We start from the raw sequence: 20,320 nt of genomic DNA, 5'->3' as shown, positions 1-20,320 counted from the left end.
TTCGCAGCTTTATTCAAATTACAAACCATCCTCATCATTCAAACGCAGAACCATCTGCACAGCTATAAGTAACATCCAATGTTTTTACCAAGATGTAGAATCTCCCATTTGGTCTGTTTTCTCACTCCATCTCAACCTGCTGTATTGTCAGAGCTTCTCTACTCAGCCTCAGTTCAACGTCACACCCCAAATATCACAAAGGCTTTTCACAATTCAATCTTTGTACCCTGAGACACAAAGAAACTCAGAGTGCTCTTCTCCCCATTTCCTGTAGCCTTCCCGTTCTATTGCATCCTCTTCCAGCTAAAGTGTCAATAATTAATGGACGTAACTGTAAAACACCAGTGTGTGTGTGTGTGTGTGTGTGTGTGTGTGTGTGTGTGTGTGTGTGTGTGTGTGTGTGTGTGTGTGTGTGTGTGTGTGCCTGTGTTTGTGTTTGTGTTTGTGTGTGATGATGTAGCTTCAACACACCAGGACGTCCCTACAGCCTACACCGACATGTTACAACAACACTGAGCAGGGTGGGCATTAAAGAGTTAAACAACAGATGTATACACATTGCTACAGTCGCATACTCTAGGTGTGGCTAAAATAAATGCCCTAAAATAAACAAATGCCCTACATATATGTAATAAAAAAGCTGTCCGGGTATGAAATATGTGATTTCTGAAACTTTTAGTTCTGGTCGAAAGTGTTGCCCCTGTTCTTTGTAGTAGGTAGTGGGTCTTGATGATTGTAGCGGTCTTGGCCTAATTTAGGCTATTTTTGTATTAGTCCTATCTCATTCCACTGTGGAATTCAAACGAATTGAAAGTTACAAATGCACCTTTAATAGCCTATCACACCAGTTTTGCATGATATTGAATGTCCATTCCAAGTCATATCGGACTTCACACCAGCACATACTACAGTATCTCCTGGTAGATAACTGAGGAGTGTGGAGGAGTTAAGCAGGTCTGTCTGTCACCGACTGTGAGTGACTCATGCTCCCTATACAGTTTGAACTCCATTGCAAATATGTCACACAAGGAACCAGCCAATGTTCTCATCGCATCGCACATCACTCTGCAGGCATCAGCTGCTGTTTAGCCAAGCAGGATAAATCAATCGGAGAGATCAGTGAGACTTTGTGGCAAAGACTGATCAGAAACGGTCCCTTCTCCTGGAGTACATCATTCTGGCTGTTTTACCTGGATGTCAGAAGTCAAATAACGCACAGAACTCGGTTCAACTTTACTACTTATAGCCGGGACCATGAGTTTTTCCAGACCACATGACTTGAACTGCCAAAACTCCAGGACCTACAATACTACTTAGAACTACAGCTCCTTTATTTACCAATTTGTACTGTTTATTGTGTATCACTCCAAACGTGCTCAACACAGGAGGTTGGTGGCACCTTAATTGGGGAGGATGGGCTCGTGGTAATGACTGGAGTGGAGTAGGCGGAATAGTATCCGATACATCAACACACAGGGTTTCCATGTGTTGGATGTCATTCCATTCACTTCGTTCCAGCCATTATCATGAGCCGTCCTCCCCTCAGCAGCCTCCACTGGTGCCCCAGATAGTTGACATATTAATCCCAAGACGTAACCACATGATACGCGAAAGAACAGGTGTTTATAATGTTTATACTCCAAAGTAACCACGACACCAACAAGTGACAACCCTTACAGCCTTTCCTACTTTGGCTCTCTCTCTCTAGTTCTAGCCCGAGGGGATAAAACAGGAAACGTAAACCGTGTGCTCGACAAAACTCAAAAATGTGAGTTTTAAACTTTAACCAGGCACTTCTTTACCTCGTGTGCCTTTTCATGTGTGTGTGTGCATGCGGAGATGGGCAAAATATACATAAACATGTACCTTGTTATACAAGACACTCTAAAGACTAGTGTATCAAACTAAAATGCAAATGGCATAAAATGACAGTTATGTTGAGGGATCAGAAATACTGCCCCTCTCTGCGTGCGTGTTTGCACCTCTTTCCCTGACATTACCTCTCCTATGAATAAGATATGAAAATACATTCCAACATTCAGGAGGCCTACGGAGAGAGCAGAGGGTCATCTATTAATCATTAGGCACAACATGAAGCACAGGCTATTATAACACAACAGCAACGTGGTGTGTGTGTGTGTGTCTGTGCATGTGTGTGTGTGTGTGTCCTCTAGAGTCTAGTCCTTACAGTACAAACACAATGGCGCAACAGTGTGTCACGTTGCCTGTCACTTGTGACTAAATCTGGGAACCACAACCTCAAGGAACCTGCACTGAGGTCAAATTCACCTCATGGAAGCACAACAATGAAAATGTCTTCCCTTTGAGACATTAAAGACATCGTAGGCTCTGAATGACAAAGACAGTAGAAATCAACTAAAGCTCAGCAACCTAGTCGCCGCCATCAACTGCACCATGTGTTAGTGGAGATGGCATGGTAGGTAGGTTAAATGTAGCTCCACACAAACAGAGAGAGAGCAGCCGGACGACCGGTTCTCTGGCTTCATCAGGGACTTTCTTGGAAAGGCTTTGGAGACTTGCTGACAAGTATAGTACAGAACCCCCATAGCTGTCTGCTACAGCCAACGCTGCAGAATTTGTGTGTATGTGTGTCCAGAACCTGGGGATAGGAGTCTGATTATCTGCTAGGTTACAAAAGTGTGTGTGGGGGGGGGGCTTCCCGAGTGGCGCACCAGTCTAAGTCACTGCTTCACAGAGCTCGATGCATCACTACAGGCTAGGGTTCAAACCCGGACTGTGTCAAAACCGGCCATGTCCGTGAGTCCCGTAGGGCGGCGCACAATTGGCCCAGCGTCATCCAGGTTAGGGGAGGGCTTGGCCGGGAGGGCTTGGCGAGGCGGGCTTCACTTGGCTCATCACGCTCTAGCGACTCCTTGTGGCGGGCTGGGCGTCTGCAGGCTGACCTCAGTCGTCAGTTGAAAGGTGTTTCCTCCAAAAACATTGGTGCGGCTTGCAGGCCGGCATTAAGGAGCACGGTTTGGCGGGTCTTTTTTGGAGGACGCATGACTCGACCTTCACCTCTCCTGCGCTTGTTGGGGAGTTGCAGCAATGAGACAAGATCACAATAGGATATAAAGAAAAAGGGGATACATCTTCTTTTTTTACTGGGGTGTGCTGTAGTGCAGTGGGAAAACTGACTGATGGATGCGGATAAAGACTTCATAAGGGCCTGAGACCAATATCCTGCTCTTTCTTTTTTAGAATTGACCAGACATTGTACAAATCGCTAGGACTGAGGTTTAGTGCAGGGAAAGCTCAATAGAGGGTAGAAACTGTGTAGAGGTAGGAAGAGTATGTTTGTTTTCTTCCATCCTAGTATTTCATCAAGCCAGGATCAGAGTTCAGACACATGTTGTTGAAGTCAACATTTGCAAACAAGTATTTGTTTCTATCACCATGAGGTGTTCTGTCATTTGACAGGAAAGTGTCACTTTCATCCAACATGCTTAAATGGGATAGGTTACCATCAGACATAGAAAGACGTGATTACTCAGTTTTACCATGTTTACACAGTGCTGTGTGATCATTGGATGGTGTGAGTTTAACAGTATTGCTTCCGCCCCTCTCCTCGCCCAAATCTGGCCTCGGACCAGGGACCCTCTGAACACATCGACAACAGTCCCCCGCGAAGCATCGTTAACACACAAATTCTTCAAGGGTCACTTGGCATTACGTAAACACAGTAATGATGACTATGACTGACTGACTATGACTGATAGTAACTCCAGGTAGACTTGCTGTCATCATGTTGTCAGGTAATGGGGACCCCAATAAAGAAAGACGATATTGCATGAACACCCACATTTTCTATGACTAATAGTACACTCTCAGAAAAAAGGGTTCCTAAAAGGGTTCTTCAGCTGTCCCCATAGGATAATCCATTTTCGTTTCAGGTAGAACCCTTTTGGGTTCCATATAGAACCCTCTGTGGAAAGGGTTCTACATGGAACCCAAAAGGTTTCTACCTGGAACCAAAAGGGTTCTACCTGGATTTTTAAAAAAGGGTTATTCAAAGGGTTCTTGTAGTACCCTATAGATCACAGGTGTCAAACTTATTCCACGGAGGGCCGGGTGTCTGCGGGTTTTCGCACCTCCGTTGTACTTGATTAATTAATTAAGTTAGATAATTAGTAAGGAACTCCCCACACCTTGTTGTCTAGGGCTTAATTGAAAGGAGAAACCAAAAACCTGCAGACACTCGGCCCTCCATGGGAATGAGGTCTACATGTCCAAACTATGAAGACAAACTGCATATCTGTTTATATGTAACCGCTTAGAAGGGTTACATTTAGAGTTCGTTTTAGTGTTAGAGTAAACACAGTACACTTTCTATGACTGATAGTAACATATGAAATTCACTCCCTGTACGTGCTTCCCGAGTCCCAGCGTACACATTACAGAATAACGCCTCACCAAGGCGAAGTAACAGGGATCTTTTTTTGATTTTACTGGTGACGTCGGGTCCAAATGCCACTGCCGAAGCAAACAGGGTTGCCTCAGCCGGCTCGTCAGGCTCCCGCGGCTCAGTCGGCTTGTCAGGCTCCCGCGCCTCAGCCGGCTCTACATGTTCCTGTGCCTCAGCAGAAGCGACCGGCCCGCTCCTGTTCCTCGGGACTGTACCTCTGGTTGGTGTCATCCGGTGGCTGGAGCCGCCCATCAGGGGAGGCGGTAGAGTTACTTTTACACCCTCTCCGGCGCACGATGTCGCCAGTTGTCTTATCATTACGCACACCTGCCACCATCGTTACACGCACCTGCGCCTCCTGACACTCACCTAGACTCCATCACCTTCCTGATTACCTCCCCCTATATCTGTCACTCCCCTTGGTACTTTCCTCAGGCGTGATTGATTCTGATTCTGTTTCATGTCTGTACGCTATTCGTGTTTCTTTCCATGTTTTATTTATTATTACATTTTCACTCCCTGTACTTGCTTCACGACTCCCAGCGTACACGTTACACCTGCTCGCGTACAAAAACACAGGGAGGAACTATAGTTCTAGAAGTTCTAAAATGATCAAACTAAATAACAAGATATTAATAAAGTTGTTGTTGTCCGCTCACATGTTGTCACATGGGATGAATCAAAAACAACCACACATATATATACATACACACACATGAATAAATACAGTGCATTCGGAAAGTATTTAGACTTTTTCCACATTTTGTTACATTACAGCTTTATTCGAAAATAGATTCAATTGTCCTCCCCCTACCATCAATCTACACACAATACCCCATAATGACAAAGCAAAAACACGTTTATAGAAATGTTTGCAAATATCACATTGACATAAGTTTCCAGACCCTTTACTCAGTACTTGGTTGACGAATCTTTGGCAGCGACCTTCAGCCTCGAGTTGTCTTGGGAATGATGCTACAAGCTTGGCACACCTGTATTTGGGGCGTTTCTCGCACTCTTCTCTGCAGATCCTCTCAACCTCTGTCAGGTTGGATGGGGAGCGTCGCTGTACAGCTATTTTCAAGTCTCTCCAGAGATGCTAAATTGGGTTCAAGTCCGGGTTCTAGCTAGGCCACTCAAGGACATTCAGAGACTTGTCCTAAAGCCACTCCTGCGTTGTCTTGGCTGTGTGCTTAGGGTCATTGTCCTGATGGAAGGTGAACCTTCACCCAAGTCTGAGGTCCTCTGTACTTTGCTCCGTTCATCTTTCCCTCGATCCTGACTAGTCTCCCAGTCCCTGCCACTGAAAAACATCCCCACAGCATGATGCTGCCACCACTATGCTTCACATAAGGGTGGTGCCAGGATTCCTCCTGACATAAAGCTTGACATTCAGGCCAAACAGTTCAAACTTGGTGTCATAAGATCAGAGAATCTTGTTTCTCAAGGTCTGAGAGTCCTTTAGGTGCCTTTTGGCAAACTCCAAGCGGGCTGTCATGTGACACTTACTGAGGAGTGGCTTCCGTCTGGCCACTCTACCATAAAGGCCTGATCGGTGGAGTGCCGCAGAGATGGTTGACCTTCTGGAAGGTTCTCCCATCTCCACAGAAGAACGCTGGAGCTCTGTCAGAGTGAACATTTGGTTCTTGATCACCTCCCTGACCAAGGCCCTTCTCCCCGATTGCTCGGTTTGGCCAGGCGGCCAGCTCTATGAAGTGTCTTGGTGGTTCCAAACTTCTTTCATTTAAGAATGATGGAGGCCACTGTGTTCTTGGGGACTTTCAATACTACAGACATTTTTTGGTACTCTTCCTCAAATCTGTGCCTCAACACAATCCTGTCTCCGCGCTCTACCGACAGTTCCTTCAACCTCATGGCTTGGTGTTTGTTCTGCCAGGCACTGTCAACTGTGGGACCTTATATATACAGGTGTGTGCCTTTCCAAATCATATCCAATCAATTGAATTGACCATAAATCAATTTTGAGTCTCATAGTAAAGGGTCTGAATACTTATGTAAATAAGGTATTTCTGTTTTACATTTTTAATACATTACCAGTCAAAAGTTTGGACACACCTACTCATTCAAGGGTTTTTCTTTATGTTTAGTATTTTCTACATTGTATAATAATAGTGAAGACATCAAAACTATCAAATAACACATATGGAATCATGTAGTAACCCAAAAACAAATCAAAATATATTTTAGATTTTAGATTCTTCAAAGTAGTCACGCTTTGCCTTGATGACAGCTTTGCACACTCTTGGCATTCTCTCAACCAGCTTCATGAGGTAGTCACCTGGAATGCATTTCAATTAACAGGTGCGCCTTGTTAAAAGTTCATTTGTGGTATTTCTTCCCTTCTTAATGCATTTGAGCCAATGAGTTGCATTGTGACAACGTAGGTGTGGTATACAGAAGATAGTCCTATTTGGTAAAAGACCAAGTCCATGTTATGGCAAAGACAGCTCAAATAAGCAAAGAGAAATGACAGCCAATCATTACTTTAAGACATGTAGGTCAGTCAATGCGGAAAATGTTAAGAACTTTGAAAGTTTCTTCAAGTGCAGTTGCAAAAAACTTTGAGTGCTCTGATGAAACTGGCTCTCATGAGCACCACCACAGGAAAGGAAGACCCAGAGTTACCTTTGCTGCAGAGGACAAGTTCATTAGAGTTACCAGGCTCAGAAATTGCAGAGCTTCACAGAATTCAAGTAACAGACATATCTCAGCATTTACTGTTCAGAGGAGACTGCGTGAATCTGGCCTTCATGGTCGAATTGCTGCAAAGAAACCACTACTAAAGGACATAAATAAGAAGAGATATGCTTGGGCTAAGACACACAAGCAATGGAAATTAGACCGGTGGAAATCTGTACTTTGGTCTGAGTCCAAATGAGTCCAAATTTGAGAATTTTGCTTCTAACCACCTTGTCTTTGTTAGAAGGAGAGTAGGTGAACGGATGATCTCCGCATGTGTGGTTTCCACTGTGAAGCATGGAGTAGGAGGTCTGATGGTGTGATGGTGTTTTACTGGTGACACTGTCAGTGATCTATTTGGAATTCAAGGCACACTTAACCAGCATTGCTACCACAGCATCCTGCAGCTATACGTCATCCCATCTGGTTTGCGCTTATTTTTAATTTATTTTTAATTTTACCTTTATTTAACCAGGCAAGTCAGTTACGAACAAATTCTTATTTTCAATGACGGCCTAGGAACAGTGGGTTAACTGCCTGTTCAGGGGCAGAACGACAGATTTGTACCTTGTCAGCTCGGGGGTTTGAACTTGCAACCTTCCGGTTACTAGTCCAACGCTCTAGTGGGACTATCATTTGTTTTTCAAAAAGACAATGACCCAACACACCTCCAGGCTGTGCAAGGGCTATTTGACCAAGAAGGAGTGTGATGGAGTGCTGCATCAGATGACATGGCCTCCCCAATCACCCGACCTCAACCTAATTGAAATACTTTGGGATGAGTTGGTCTGCAGATTGAAGGAAAAGCAGCAAACAAGTACTCAGCATATGTGGGAACTCCTTCAAGACTGTTTGAAAAGCATTCCAGGTAAAGCTGGTTGAGAGAATGACAAGAGTGTGCAAAGCTGTCATCAAGGCAAAGGGTGGCTACTACTAAATATATTTTGATTTGTTTAACACTTTTTTTGTTACTACATGATTCCGTATGTGTTATTTCATAGTTTTGAAGTATTCACAATGTAGAAAATAGTCTAAATAAAGAAAACCCCTTGAATGAGTAGGTGTGTCCAAACTTTTGACTGGTACTGTACATTTGCTAAAATTTCTAAAATCCTGTTTTTCGCTTGTCATTATGAGGTCTTGTGTGTAGATTGATGAAAATTATATCATTTTGTATCAATTTTAGAATAAGGCTGTAACGTAACAAAATATGGAAAATGTCAATGGGTCTAAATACTTTTCGTATGTGCTGTAATTACCTGTGTGAGTGTGTGTCCCCGAGGTATCATAGCCCCACCATTGCCGCTGTGGCTGTGATGAATGAATGTGCCCTCCTTACTTGGGGTGTGTCTCAATAACTTAAACTATCTTCCTCTCCTTGCGCCCGATTCCGAACAATGCACACATCTAAAAGTAAAATAATTGAATTAAGAAATATATAAATATTCGATTAAGCAATGTCGGAGTGGCATTGACTAAAATACAGTAGAATATAATACAGTATACAGTAAAGCCATATGTGAACATTAGTTAAACATTAACAGTAACTAGTGTTCATTTTTAAAGTGGCCAGTGATTCCAAGTCTATGTATGTGGGCAGCAGCCTCTAAGGTGCAGGGTTGCGTAACAGGGTGGATACCGGCTAGTGATGGCTATTTAACTGTCAGATGGCCTTTAAGATAGAAGCTGTTTTTCAGTCTCTCGGTCTCAGCTTTGATGCACCTGTACTAACTTCGCCTTCTGGATGATAGCGGTGTGAACAGGCAGGGCTCGGGTGGTAGATGTCCTTGAGAATCTTTTTGGCCTCCCTGTGACATCGGGTAGTTTGCCCCCAGGTGATGCTTTGGGCAGACCGCACCACCCTATGGAGAACCCTGCGGCTGCTGGCGGTGCAGTTGCCGTACCAGGCGGTGATACAGCCCGACAGGATGCTCTCAATTGTGCATCTGTAAAAGTTTGTGAGGGTTTTAGGGGCCAAGCCAAATGGCTTCAGCCTCCTAAGATTGAAGAGGCGCTATTGCGCCTTAATCACCACTCTGTCTGTGTGGATGGACCATTTCTGATCGTCAGTGATGTGTACGCCGAGGAATTTGAAGATTTCCACCTTCTCCACTGTGGTCCCGTCTATGTCGATAGGGGTGCGCTCCCTCTGCTGTTTCCTGAAGTCTACGATCATCTCCTGTATTTTGTTGACGTTGAGTGAGAGGTTATTTTCCTGGCACCACTCTCCCAGGGCCCTCACCTCCTCCCTGTAGGCTGTCTTGTCATTGTTGGTAATCAGGCCTACAACTGTTGTGTCATCTGCAAATTGATGATTGAGTTGGATGCGTGCATGGCCACGCAGTCATGGGTGAAAAGGGAGTACAGGAGGGGGCTGAGCATGCACCCTTGTGTTGAGGATCAGGGAAGTGGAGGTGTTGTTTCATACCTTCACCATCTGGGGGCGGCCCGTCAGGAAGGCCAGGACCCAGTTGCACAGGCTGGGGTTCAGACCCAGGGCAAGAACTAAATGATGAGCTTGGAGGGTACTATTGTGTTGAATGCTGAGCTATAGTCAATGAACAGCATTCTTACATAGGTATTCTTCTTGTCCAGATGGGATAGGGTAGTGTGCAGTGCGATGGCGATTGCATCGTCTGTGGTTCTATTTGGGCGGTAATCAAACTGAAGTGGGTCTAGAGTGTCAGTTAAGGTAGAGGTGATATGATCCTTAACGAGTCTCTCAAAGCATGATTACAGAAGTGAGTGCTACGGGGCTATATTTATTTAGTTCAGTTACCTTTGCTTTCTTGGGTACAGGATCAATGGTGGACATATTGAAGCAAGTGGGGACAGCAGACTGGGATAGGGAGAGATTGAATATGTCCGTAAACACTCCAGCCAGCTGGTCTGCGCATGCTCTGAGGACGCGGTTAGGGATGTCGTCTGGGCCGGCAGCCTTGCGAGGGTTAATGTCTTCCTCACATCGGCCACGGAGAAGGAGAGCCCACAGTCCTTGGTAGCGGGCCACGTCGGTGGCACTGTGTTATCCTCAAAGTAGGCGAAGAAGGTGTTTAGCTTGTCCGGAAGCAAGACGTCAGTATCCGCGACATGGCTGGTTTTCCCTTTGTAGTCCATGATTGTCTCGTGTCTGAGCCGTTGAATTGTGACTCCACTTTGTCTCTGTAGTGACGTTTTGCTTGTTTGATTGCCTTAAGGAGGGAAAACTTATCCCAGTCAGCGTGATCAAAACAATCTTGAAGCATGGATTCCGTTTGGTCAGACCAGCGTTGAATAGACCTTAGCACGGGTACTTCCTGCTTTACTCTCTGCCTATTGGAAGGGAGGAGCAAAATGGAGTCGTGATCAGATTTGCCGAAGGGAGGGCGGAAGAGGGCCCTGTAGGCATTTAGAAAAGTTGAGTCGCAGTGGTCCAATGTTTTACCAGCACAAGTACTACAGTCAATGTTTTGGTAGAACTTCGGTAGTGTTTTCCTCAAAATCCCCATCTACAATAAATACAGCCTCAGGATATGTGGCTTCCAGTTTGCATAAAGTCCAGTGTAGTTCTTTGAGGGCTGTCGTGGTATCGGCTTGAGGGGGAATATACACGGCTGTGACTATAACCAAAGAGAATTGTCTTGGGCGGTAATATGGTCTGCATTTGATTGTGAGGTATTCTAGGTCAGGGGTGAACAAAAGGACTTGAGTTTCTGTATGTTATCACAATCACATCATGAGTGGTTAATCATGAAACATACACCCCCGCCTTTCTTCTTCCCGGAGAGTTCTTTAATTCCTGACTGTGCGATGTACTGAGAACTCAGATGGCTGAATGGACAGGGACAGTATATCCCGAGAGAGCGATGTTTCCGTGAAACAGAGTATGTTACAATCCCCGATGTCTCTCTGGAAGGAGATCCTCGCGCTGAGCTCATCTACTTCATCATCCAGAGACTGAATATTAGCGAGTAACAAACTCGGAAGCGGTGGATGGTGTGCACGCCTCCTGAGTTGGACTAGAAGTCCACTCCGAAAACCTCTTCTCCGCCGGCGGTATTTTGGTGCAGCCTCTGGAATAAGTTAAATTGCCCTGGGGGGTACGAACAAAGGATCCAATTCGGGAAAGTCGTATTCCTGGGTTTAATGCTGGTAAGTTACCGCCACTCTGATATCCCCCCCAAAAATCTGGCTGTATGTAATAACACAAAAAAAATTCTGGGCTAATAATGTAAGAAATAACACACACAAAAACAAAATACTGCAAAGTTGCTTAGGCGCTAGAAGCAGAGCTGCCATATCTGTCGGCGCCATCTTACTCAAAAGTATGGAGCATACAGTCAGGACGTAGAGGGCTATAAGGAAGAGCAGGACCATGAAACTGTGTTAAAATTAAATGAGCACAATTAAGAGTAATGGATTGAATAGAATAAATAAATCGCAAACTATGAAGCCCAAGACGCACAGTTTGACCTTCACACTATCCAAACTTAACCATAGGATACTTTATCCTTTGTAACATTGTAATCATCCCCAAATGTTGTACTCAACCACTTCTAAAACCTTTTTAATTTGTTAGTTAGTAGCTTTGGGCTTGCATTACATCACTACTCTCATGAGAACTGGCAGTAATACAAGTATTGTTGTTGGTGTTGCTGCCTAATGAGCAGTGATGATGTTATTTCGCATCAACAGCATGGTGCCAGAAGAGTGACACGGTTGCCATGACGATGGTCTGAACGTTCAGCTCAATACTACAGAGAATGTCTATCCCACATGGTACTGTAGAAGATGCAGCTAGTCATGCAATAAAGATGTAGAGGAACTGGCTAATGTAGTATTATCCACAGGTAGCTTCAGGGGTGGCCAATCAATCTCAGCCGTTGAGGGACACAGTGTGTAACGGTTTTTGAACTGAAATAAATGCGAAAGGCTTTGAAAAAAATAAATAAAGATTGCAGTATGCTCACTCAGTGCTCCAGTGACATTTCACAGAGATACATTTGTTTTTGAGAGAAATCTTCTAAAAAAACAAAACAGGAATCTTGTATTATTATGAAAAGCTTATACTAAAATATGTCATGACTCAAAATCAATATCTATCCTACCTCTATATTGTTTTTATATGTCCTGTACCTGCGAAAAGAAAGATGATGAGTTCAACGGGAAAGTGAGGCTGCCAGGTAGCCATTACTCTCCGTCATAGCGTCCAGCCTAGACGACACGATGCTTTATGATTTTTGTACCCCTGTTTTTCTCTGGCCCCCATTGATTTAGTCACCCTAACTCTGGCCATCCAACAAGGGTAGAAAACCAATAACCTGTGAACAGATTGCAATAGAGACATGAGGGTTGAACCATTGGTTTTCTTGGAGGATTATCTATACAATTAACATAGTATTTTACCTGTTGGTCCAAATATGATTTAAGCCCGCTGCCCCATATCACATTTCATGTCAGGCTAGCTCCATACCTATCCCAAAGAAGAGTACAAAACTACACCCCACGTTTGACCTGTGAAAACATATCATTTGGACTTGCACTACTGATAGATGCATCTATTTTTCACTATTCCTCTGTTTAAAGCCAGTGAGCCATAAAAGCTTAACTGTCTGCTGCAGTTATTAATTACCATCTAAAGTGTCATTAATAACTTCACCAATGCTCAAAGGGAAATTCAATGTCTGCTTTTTTTTTTTTACCCATCTACCAATAAATTCACTGCTTGATTGAGGGACCTTACATATAAATTGTACAGTATGTGTGGGGTACAGTGATGAGGTAGTCATTCAGAAATCATGTTAAGCACTATTATTGCACACAGAGTGAGTTCATGCAACTTGTTATGTGACTTGCTAAGCAAATATTTACTTGCCATCACATAGCGGTTGAATACTTATTGGCTCAAAACATTTCAGCTTTTAATTTCTTATTAATTTGTAAAAAATTCTAAAAACATAATTTCACTTTGACATTATGGTCATTGTGTGTAGCCCAGTGACACAAAATCTAAATGTAATACATTTTGAAGGTTGCAAGTTCAAACCCCGAACTGACAAGGTACAAATCTGTCGTTCTGCCCCTGAACAGGCAGTTAACCCACTGTTCCTAGGCCGTCATTGAAAATAAGAATTTGTTCTTATCTGACTTGCCTAGTTAAATAAAGGTCAAATAAAAAAAATAAAAAAATTAGGCCTAATGCAGCGATGCTATCTTAGCTAGCATGAGTCACTGACTGACTCAGATTAATACAAATCTCCATAGTGACCAAACAGCTGCGATTTGGACCAAACTACAGTAGGCTACATGACATGGGACTTTCCTTGAGAACAAAGAACTCTCTCTATTTCTCTCTCCCCCTCTCGCCTCCTCTGTCTGTCTCTCTGTCTCTCTCTCTCTCTGCATCTCTCATCTCCTCCTTGCATATACACAAATCATTCAATCAGACTTGTTATTATTACACCTCATAAACACAAACTGCACCCGCATGCACACTGATACTCTCCCACACCCAAATCATCCTCAAGTAGCCTCATGTACTCCTTAACGTCACATAAACCCAAAAACCAACACAGGTCCAATATCAGGTCATAACCCCATATAGTAAGAGAGAGTGAAGAAACACAAGCATGAATACTCTCTCACACCCAAGTCACCTCATACACATTTTTGTATTTTACCTTTATTTAACTAGTCAAGTCAGTTCAGAACAATTCTTATTTTCAATTATGGCCTAGGAACAGTGGGTTAACTGCCTTATTCAGAGGCAGAACAACAGATTTGTACCTTGTCAGCTCAGGGATTCAATCTTGCAACTTTTTGGATACTAGTCTAACACTCTAACCACTAGGCTACCTGCCGCCCCAAGCAAACCCAAAAATGAATACATCTCCAAAATCATGTAGATATAGCATCTTCATCTCCATTATCTTGTCTTTGACCGAGAGAAAGATAATCTGACTCCAGTAATCTGACTCTTAGAGGGGTGACATTTCAGGTGTGACTGGCCGGGGAGACACAGGCTAGCGTTCTGACCTTTGACCTCTCAGAGAAGAAGATGCCGAGGAGGATTACTTTCTCGCCATGCTAGGTGGACTAGGGAAGTCACAGGCAAGAAGATGGTAACCAGAGTTTTTTTTTGTGATCTTGCTCAGGCTATCTGTCTTAAAGTGACGCAGCAGAGTTTTTGTATAATTTCAGCCAGTAGTTTTGAAAGTAGCACTCGTTTTGAAAGTAGCACTCACAAGCTTTTAATTATTATTATTATTTTTTAAATCAGGAACTCATTTTTTAATTCTGCAATTCGTTTGATATGTTACAAATTCCAATTTGTATAATACGTTATGAATTTCTACGCGTTTACGATCCCGTTCAATCTCTTTAACCGTCAGTGTTTCTGGTGCATCTGGATTTGAACTTACTATCTCTCTCCCTCAACACTCGTAACAATTACTGTATGTCACCCAAAACCTCTAGATTACCGTTTCATCCAGTTGTTCACATAAGCGCTGCTTTTGAATGCAGACACCACCACAACCTCAACGACGCTCAGTCTAAAGAAGCAAGATACATCTAGAAATTGTGGGACTGCTGTCATTTGTATGTGGCTGAATCGTTGTCATCCACACTGTCTATGGTTTGACACATCCATGAGAAGATGGCAGCTCAGGAGCCGCATTACTACGGATAGAGGACATTGGATTACACACCTTGTCCTACTCATCTGTCCAATAGCGTTGCTGGACATTACAGGGTTGAAGTGAAATCGTACGATATTTTCCATCTGTGGAATGCATCAGGGCAAGTCGCACAACACAAACCGTCGTGCTGGACCAGTCCTCTGATCAGTATCTTGAGATATTGGGGTCTTTCCTGCAATAAAACCATTCACATATTTTTATATACTGGGGGATATTAAGTTTTGTACTCTTAAAAATCCAATTACATCTGATTTTGTCAGGGTGCATCATTTAATAATTCATATATCCTGTTTGGTGGAAATGCTATTTTCAGTATGTATTTTAGCTTGTTTCTGATTGGCTAACTAACGCTCCACATTGACCAGGAGTCAGCAGTAAGACAGTGAGGGGTCAAGCTACTCAGCAACTCAGCAGTCTAGATACTCACACACACACACGCACGCGCACACACACACACCCACACACACACACACACACACACACACTACTCAACTCAGCTACATGGCTGCACATGGGCACACACGTGCTTGTAGTCAATCTATCGTATTCAAAGTGTGGTAGGTACATAAACAATGTTGTAGCCCGTTCCTGCAGTCAAATGACCTAGTGGCCTCATGGTTGGAATGTTATTCATATTTTTCATAATTTCATAATTAATAAACATATATATTTTTTAAACGCTGAAAATCCGTTGTTTCTATGTCAAACGGTTTTGTTATATTTCAGTATTCTGTGATTTATATCAAGTGTAATATTGAGATGCAAACTAAAAATGTAACACAATTCAACTCTATATCTGACATGGTACAGGTATATATTTTTTAAGCCCATAACCATGTGTGTGAGCTGTGTACTTTTGTCTCAAAGTAGATTTGTTTAAGACTACCAAGAAACACCCTGTGTGACCCTGATTTAGCCCACTGCAGTAAAAGGTTAAGATGGTCACCTGCGGCCTAACGTTGTGTATTATGGTGCAGGGAGAGCATTGAAAGCACTGATAGAAGTTAGAGCTGTGATATATGTCTCTCTGTCTCTCCCCGGAAGGCTCTTCGCCTTCTTGGTAACTACGCCATCCCTGTCTAGGGCTATTTACAGTTATGACAGCTTGCGCTACTCTAGACCTGTAAGAAGACACTGTATGTATCAAGCATCTCAAAGTATGAGTGCTGATATAGGATACATTTTCCCTTTTTGATCACAATGAATAAGATGACATGGATAGGGGGGACCTGATCCTAGATCAGTACTCTTACATCGATACTCTTGATACAAATAGCCCCAGGCCCCTCCGGTCCATGTAATCTTAGACTATGATCAAAAAACTGATACTAGATCAGCACTCCTTCTTTGAGACGCTTGATACATACAGAGCCGGACTTACCCTGATCTGCTGTGGGCGTGCAGTGCAGGGTGCAGAAGAACTGCAGGGTGCAGAAGAACTGCAGGGGGTAGATATCGGTTGTTGCTATGATGTCATAGTTTAATTTTGATCCTCTTTGAATTCAGCAGTTTGATAGTTCATCCACTACACCCACATACTGTACCTGTACGCACGCACACAGTCTCATACACCCACAAGCCGCTTGGACACCCTCAAGCAGAACTAAATAGCCCAGAGAACCCCCGAAGCAAGGACTAGGACTGAGCTTTGCAGACCAGACCAGACCAGCTTCAACTCTTTCCAACAACCAATAACGTGACGTGTCCAAGGCCCAACCATTTGGAGTGCTCCACATCCTGGTTCAGTCTAACTAACCAGGCTCTTAATATTCTTAGGAAAGACAGACTATATTTTCTATTAAGGTGCTTTTTTTAGCATCTCTCAGTGTGTAGTGTTCTCCCCGGCCACATTGTCTCTTTCTCTCTCTCCCTCATCCCCTCTTCCCTCCATTTCCCCCTGGGTTGATGATGCTGCTGGCTTCCTGGAATGGAGCTGCAGCGCAAATTATGCTATGTCTCTCTCCCTCATTGTTGCCCCTCCCTCCATTCTCTCATCCCTCAGTTTCCTTCTATCCACTCGCCCCCTTTCTCATCATCCTTTTGTCCCACATCAGAGGTCATGTTATCTAGCCTCACGTACCTTCTCCTCCATCTCCCTCATAAGTCCTCCCTCAACCCTTCATCCCTCCAACCCCTTTTCCCCTTATCCCTCAGTTTCGTCATGCTGTCCCAACACCCACGTCCAGGGTCAACTCCTCCATCTCACTCATCCTTACTCCCTCTTCCCCTCCATTCCTCCATCCATTCCCTCCATAGGACCCACCTCCAGGGCGAGCTCCTCCATCTCGAATGCTTTCTGGGCGTTTTTGTTGCTCTCCACATGTGCATGGTAGTAGATCACCATGACATCGTACTTCTTCATCACAGACTTGTAGTTCTTAGCATTGAGATCATGGACGCGGTCTTTCCCATCATACTCAGGGATCTCCAGACCCTTCTCTCCCCAGGACATGTTCCCCAAAGAGAGCAGGGCCCCCAGAAACACCCAACCCCACTTCATTGTTCCAGGTTATTGTTGGTTCCCCCCACTCAGGTCTCCCACGACTTGGACGTCAATTGCTGAATTGTTTAATGTTGCGGAAGAATATATTTTTTGCGTTGTTCCTAAAATAAAAAATAAAAAACGCCACTTAGGAACAAGGTCCACTTCGTTTCGACGCCGGCCAGAGAAGAGCAGGTCGGAGTGTTAAACCCCCCCTTTTACATGCGGGCTCAGACACTACCGTCCAAGGGGGTGAGTGAGGGGTGGGGTTCCAACGACGAGGGCGAGTTGGAGGGAGAGAGAAGCAGGCTGCAACCCGGGGAGAGTGGGCAACCAAAAAGTAGGGAGAGAAAGTGAGAGGGGGATGGGGGGGGCTTGGTGACAATGGATTTGAGGGGGGTTAGTAAATAGCAAATGGATGGAAACGTGGGAGGGACTATCTTTGGATCGCATGGCCACCTGTTGGATACCATGGCTACAAAGGGAGGGCGAGGAGAGAGAGAGGGAGAGAGAGAGAGAGAGAGAGAGAGAGAGAGAGAGAGAGAGAGAGAGAGAGAGAGAGGATTCCATTCCCATATTAAGTTTTGTAGGGGACCCTGACCACGGCTAAAAATACTGACACAAACGGTGTGAGCAAGATGGCCACCATGGAATCCTGTGGGTCGATGAGCTTGGTTTGATGGAGGTGTACTGTAGCCTGCAAGTTCAAAGAGAGAGAGAGACAAAGAGAGACAGAGGGAGAGAGAATGGGGCATATTGAGAATGGGGCATAATGTCATAGGCACAGAGTATAGGGCATGACGCACATTGGTGATTATGTTGAACTTGGTAGTTGTCTACCAGTGCCTAGCTGGGTGGCAGACAGAGAGAAACAGACAGAGAAAGGCATATTCAGGGTGGCACAGAGTATAAACGGCATGAGACACATAGATGTCGAACTAGGTCGGCCCGACTGTAGTCTGCCAGTGCGGTGCATAGCTGAGTGCCTAGACAGACAAACAGACAGGATGGCACAGATTCTTTGGCACAGCGTAAAGGCCTTGAAATACTGTACATTCAGAGTTATGGTGATGACTCCTGGCTTCCCCTGTTCCCAGTCCACCTGGTTGTGCTGCTGATCCAGTTTCTTCAATTCTGCCTATTGAACCCTGACTTGTTCACCGGACGTGCTACCTTTTCCCCGGACTCGCTGTTTCGTCTCTCTCTCTCGACCTTTGAATGCTTGGCTGTGAAAAGCCAACTGACATTTACTCCTGGGGTGCTGACTCTATAACTCTTTGATTATTGTTTGACCCTGCTGGTCATCTATGAGCATTTTAACATCTTAAAGAACCCCAAAAAGGGTTCTACCTGGAACCAAAAAGGGTTATCCTATGGGGACAGATGAAGAACCCTTTCAGAACCCTTTTTTCTAAGAGTGTAGGTTCCCATGATGGACAAGAAGAACAGCAATCTTCAATGCTTTACTGGGCATTTTGTGACTGTTATTACATTTCCTATAGAAAATTAAGAAACGCAAGTAAAACACAAAACTAGAAAGGCAAAAGCCTCCGTCTATATGGATAGTCTTCCAATGCTATGCTATCGTGCCCAGAAACCTGCTCCTTTCACTCTCTGTTCCGAACGTGCTAGACGGCCAGTTCTTATAGTCTTTAGCCGTACCCTTATCCTACTTCTCCTCTGTTCCTCTGGTGATGTAGAGGTTAATCCAAGACCTGCAGTGCCTAGCTCCACTCCTACTCCCCAGGTGCTCTCATTTGTTGACTTCTGTAACCGTAAAAGCCTTGGTTTCATGCATGTTAACATTAGAAGCCTACTCCCTAAGTTTGCTTTATTCACTGCTTTAGCACATTCTGCCAACCCGGATGTCTTAGCCCTGTCTGAATCCTGGCTTAGGAAAACCACAAAAAACACTGAGATTTCCATCCCTAACTATAACATATTCCGCCAAGATAGAACTTCCAAAGGGGGCAGTATTGCAATCTACTGCAGAGATAGCCTGCAGAGTTCTGTCTTACTATCCGGGCCTGTACCAAAACAATTCAAGCTTCTACTTCTAAAAATGCACCTTTCCAGAGACAAGTCTCTCACTGTTGCCTCTTGCTATAGACCACCCTCTGCCCCCAGCTGTGCTCTGGACAACATATGTGAATTGATTTCCCCCCATCTATATTCTGAGCTCGTGCTGCTATGTGACCTAAACTGGGACATGCTTAACACCCCGGCCCTCCTACAATCTAAGCTTGATGCCCTCAATCTAACACAAATGATCAAGGAACCTAACAGGTACAACCACAAATCCGTAAACACGGGCACCCTCATAGATATCATCCTAACTAACTCACCCTCCAAATACACCTCTGCTGTTTTCAACCAAGATCTCAGCGAGCACTGCCTCATTGCCTGCATCGGGAATGGGTCTGCGGTCAAACGACCACCCCTCATCACTGTCAAATGCTCCCTAAAACACTTCAGCGAACAAGCCTTTCTAATCGACCTGACTGGGGTATCCTGGAATGACATTGACCTCATCCCGTCAGTAGAGGATGCCTGGTTATTCTTTAAAAGTGCCTTCCTCACCATCTTAAATAAGCATGCTAAATTCAAAAAATGTAGAACCAGGAATAGATGTAGCCCTCGGTTCACTCCAGACCTATTTGCCCTTGACCAGCACAAAAACATCCTGTGGCGTTCTGCATTAACATCGAATAGCCCACGTGATATGCAACTTTCAGGGAAGTTACGAACCAATATACACAGGCAGATAGGAAAGCTTTTTCAAACACAAATTTGCATCCTGTATTTCAAACTCAAAAAAGTTCTGGGACACTGTAAAGTCCATGGAGAATAAAAGCACCTCCTCCCAGCTGCCCACTGCACTGAGGCTGAGGTAAACACTGTCACTACCGATAAATCCACAATAATTGAGAATTTCAATAAGCCTTTTTCTACGGCTGGCCATGCTTTCCACCTGGCTACCCCTACCCCGGTCAACAGCCCTGCACTCCCCACAGCAACTCACCCAAACCTCCC

General features: G+C 44.3%; 1 protein-coding gene across 2 annotated transcripts in view; it reads right to left on the bottom strand.

Moving 5' to 3' along the window:
- Window positions 1–17,541, bottom strand: part of casq1b (calsequestrin 1b) — a 29,845-nt gene extending 12,304 nt beyond the window's left edge. Inside the window, exon 1 of one of the 2 annotated variants that reach the window (XM_029666502.2) lies at window positions 17,069–17,541. In XM_029666502.2, the coding sequence (XP_029522362.1) occupies window positions 17,069–17,305 (237 nt within the window). In that variant the 5' untranslated portion in view covers window positions 17,306–17,541. The remainder of the gene's footprint in view (window positions 1–17,068) is intronic. The other variant, XM_029666503.2, reaches the window with a different exon arrangement.
- Between the last annotated feature and the right edge of the window lie 2,779 nt (window positions 17,542–20,320).

This window comes from Oncorhynchus nerka, linkage group LG8 (assembly GCF_034236695.1).
Source record: "Oncorhynchus nerka isolate Pitt River linkage group LG8, Oner_Uvic_2.0, whole genome shotgun sequence".
In the NCBI taxonomy this organism is placed as follows: Eukaryota; Metazoa; Chordata; class Actinopteri; order Salmoniformes; family Salmonidae; genus Oncorhynchus; species Oncorhynchus nerka.
Note: the sequence above shows the minus strand (reverse complement) of the source record. Positions and strands in the feature narration are given on the sequence as shown.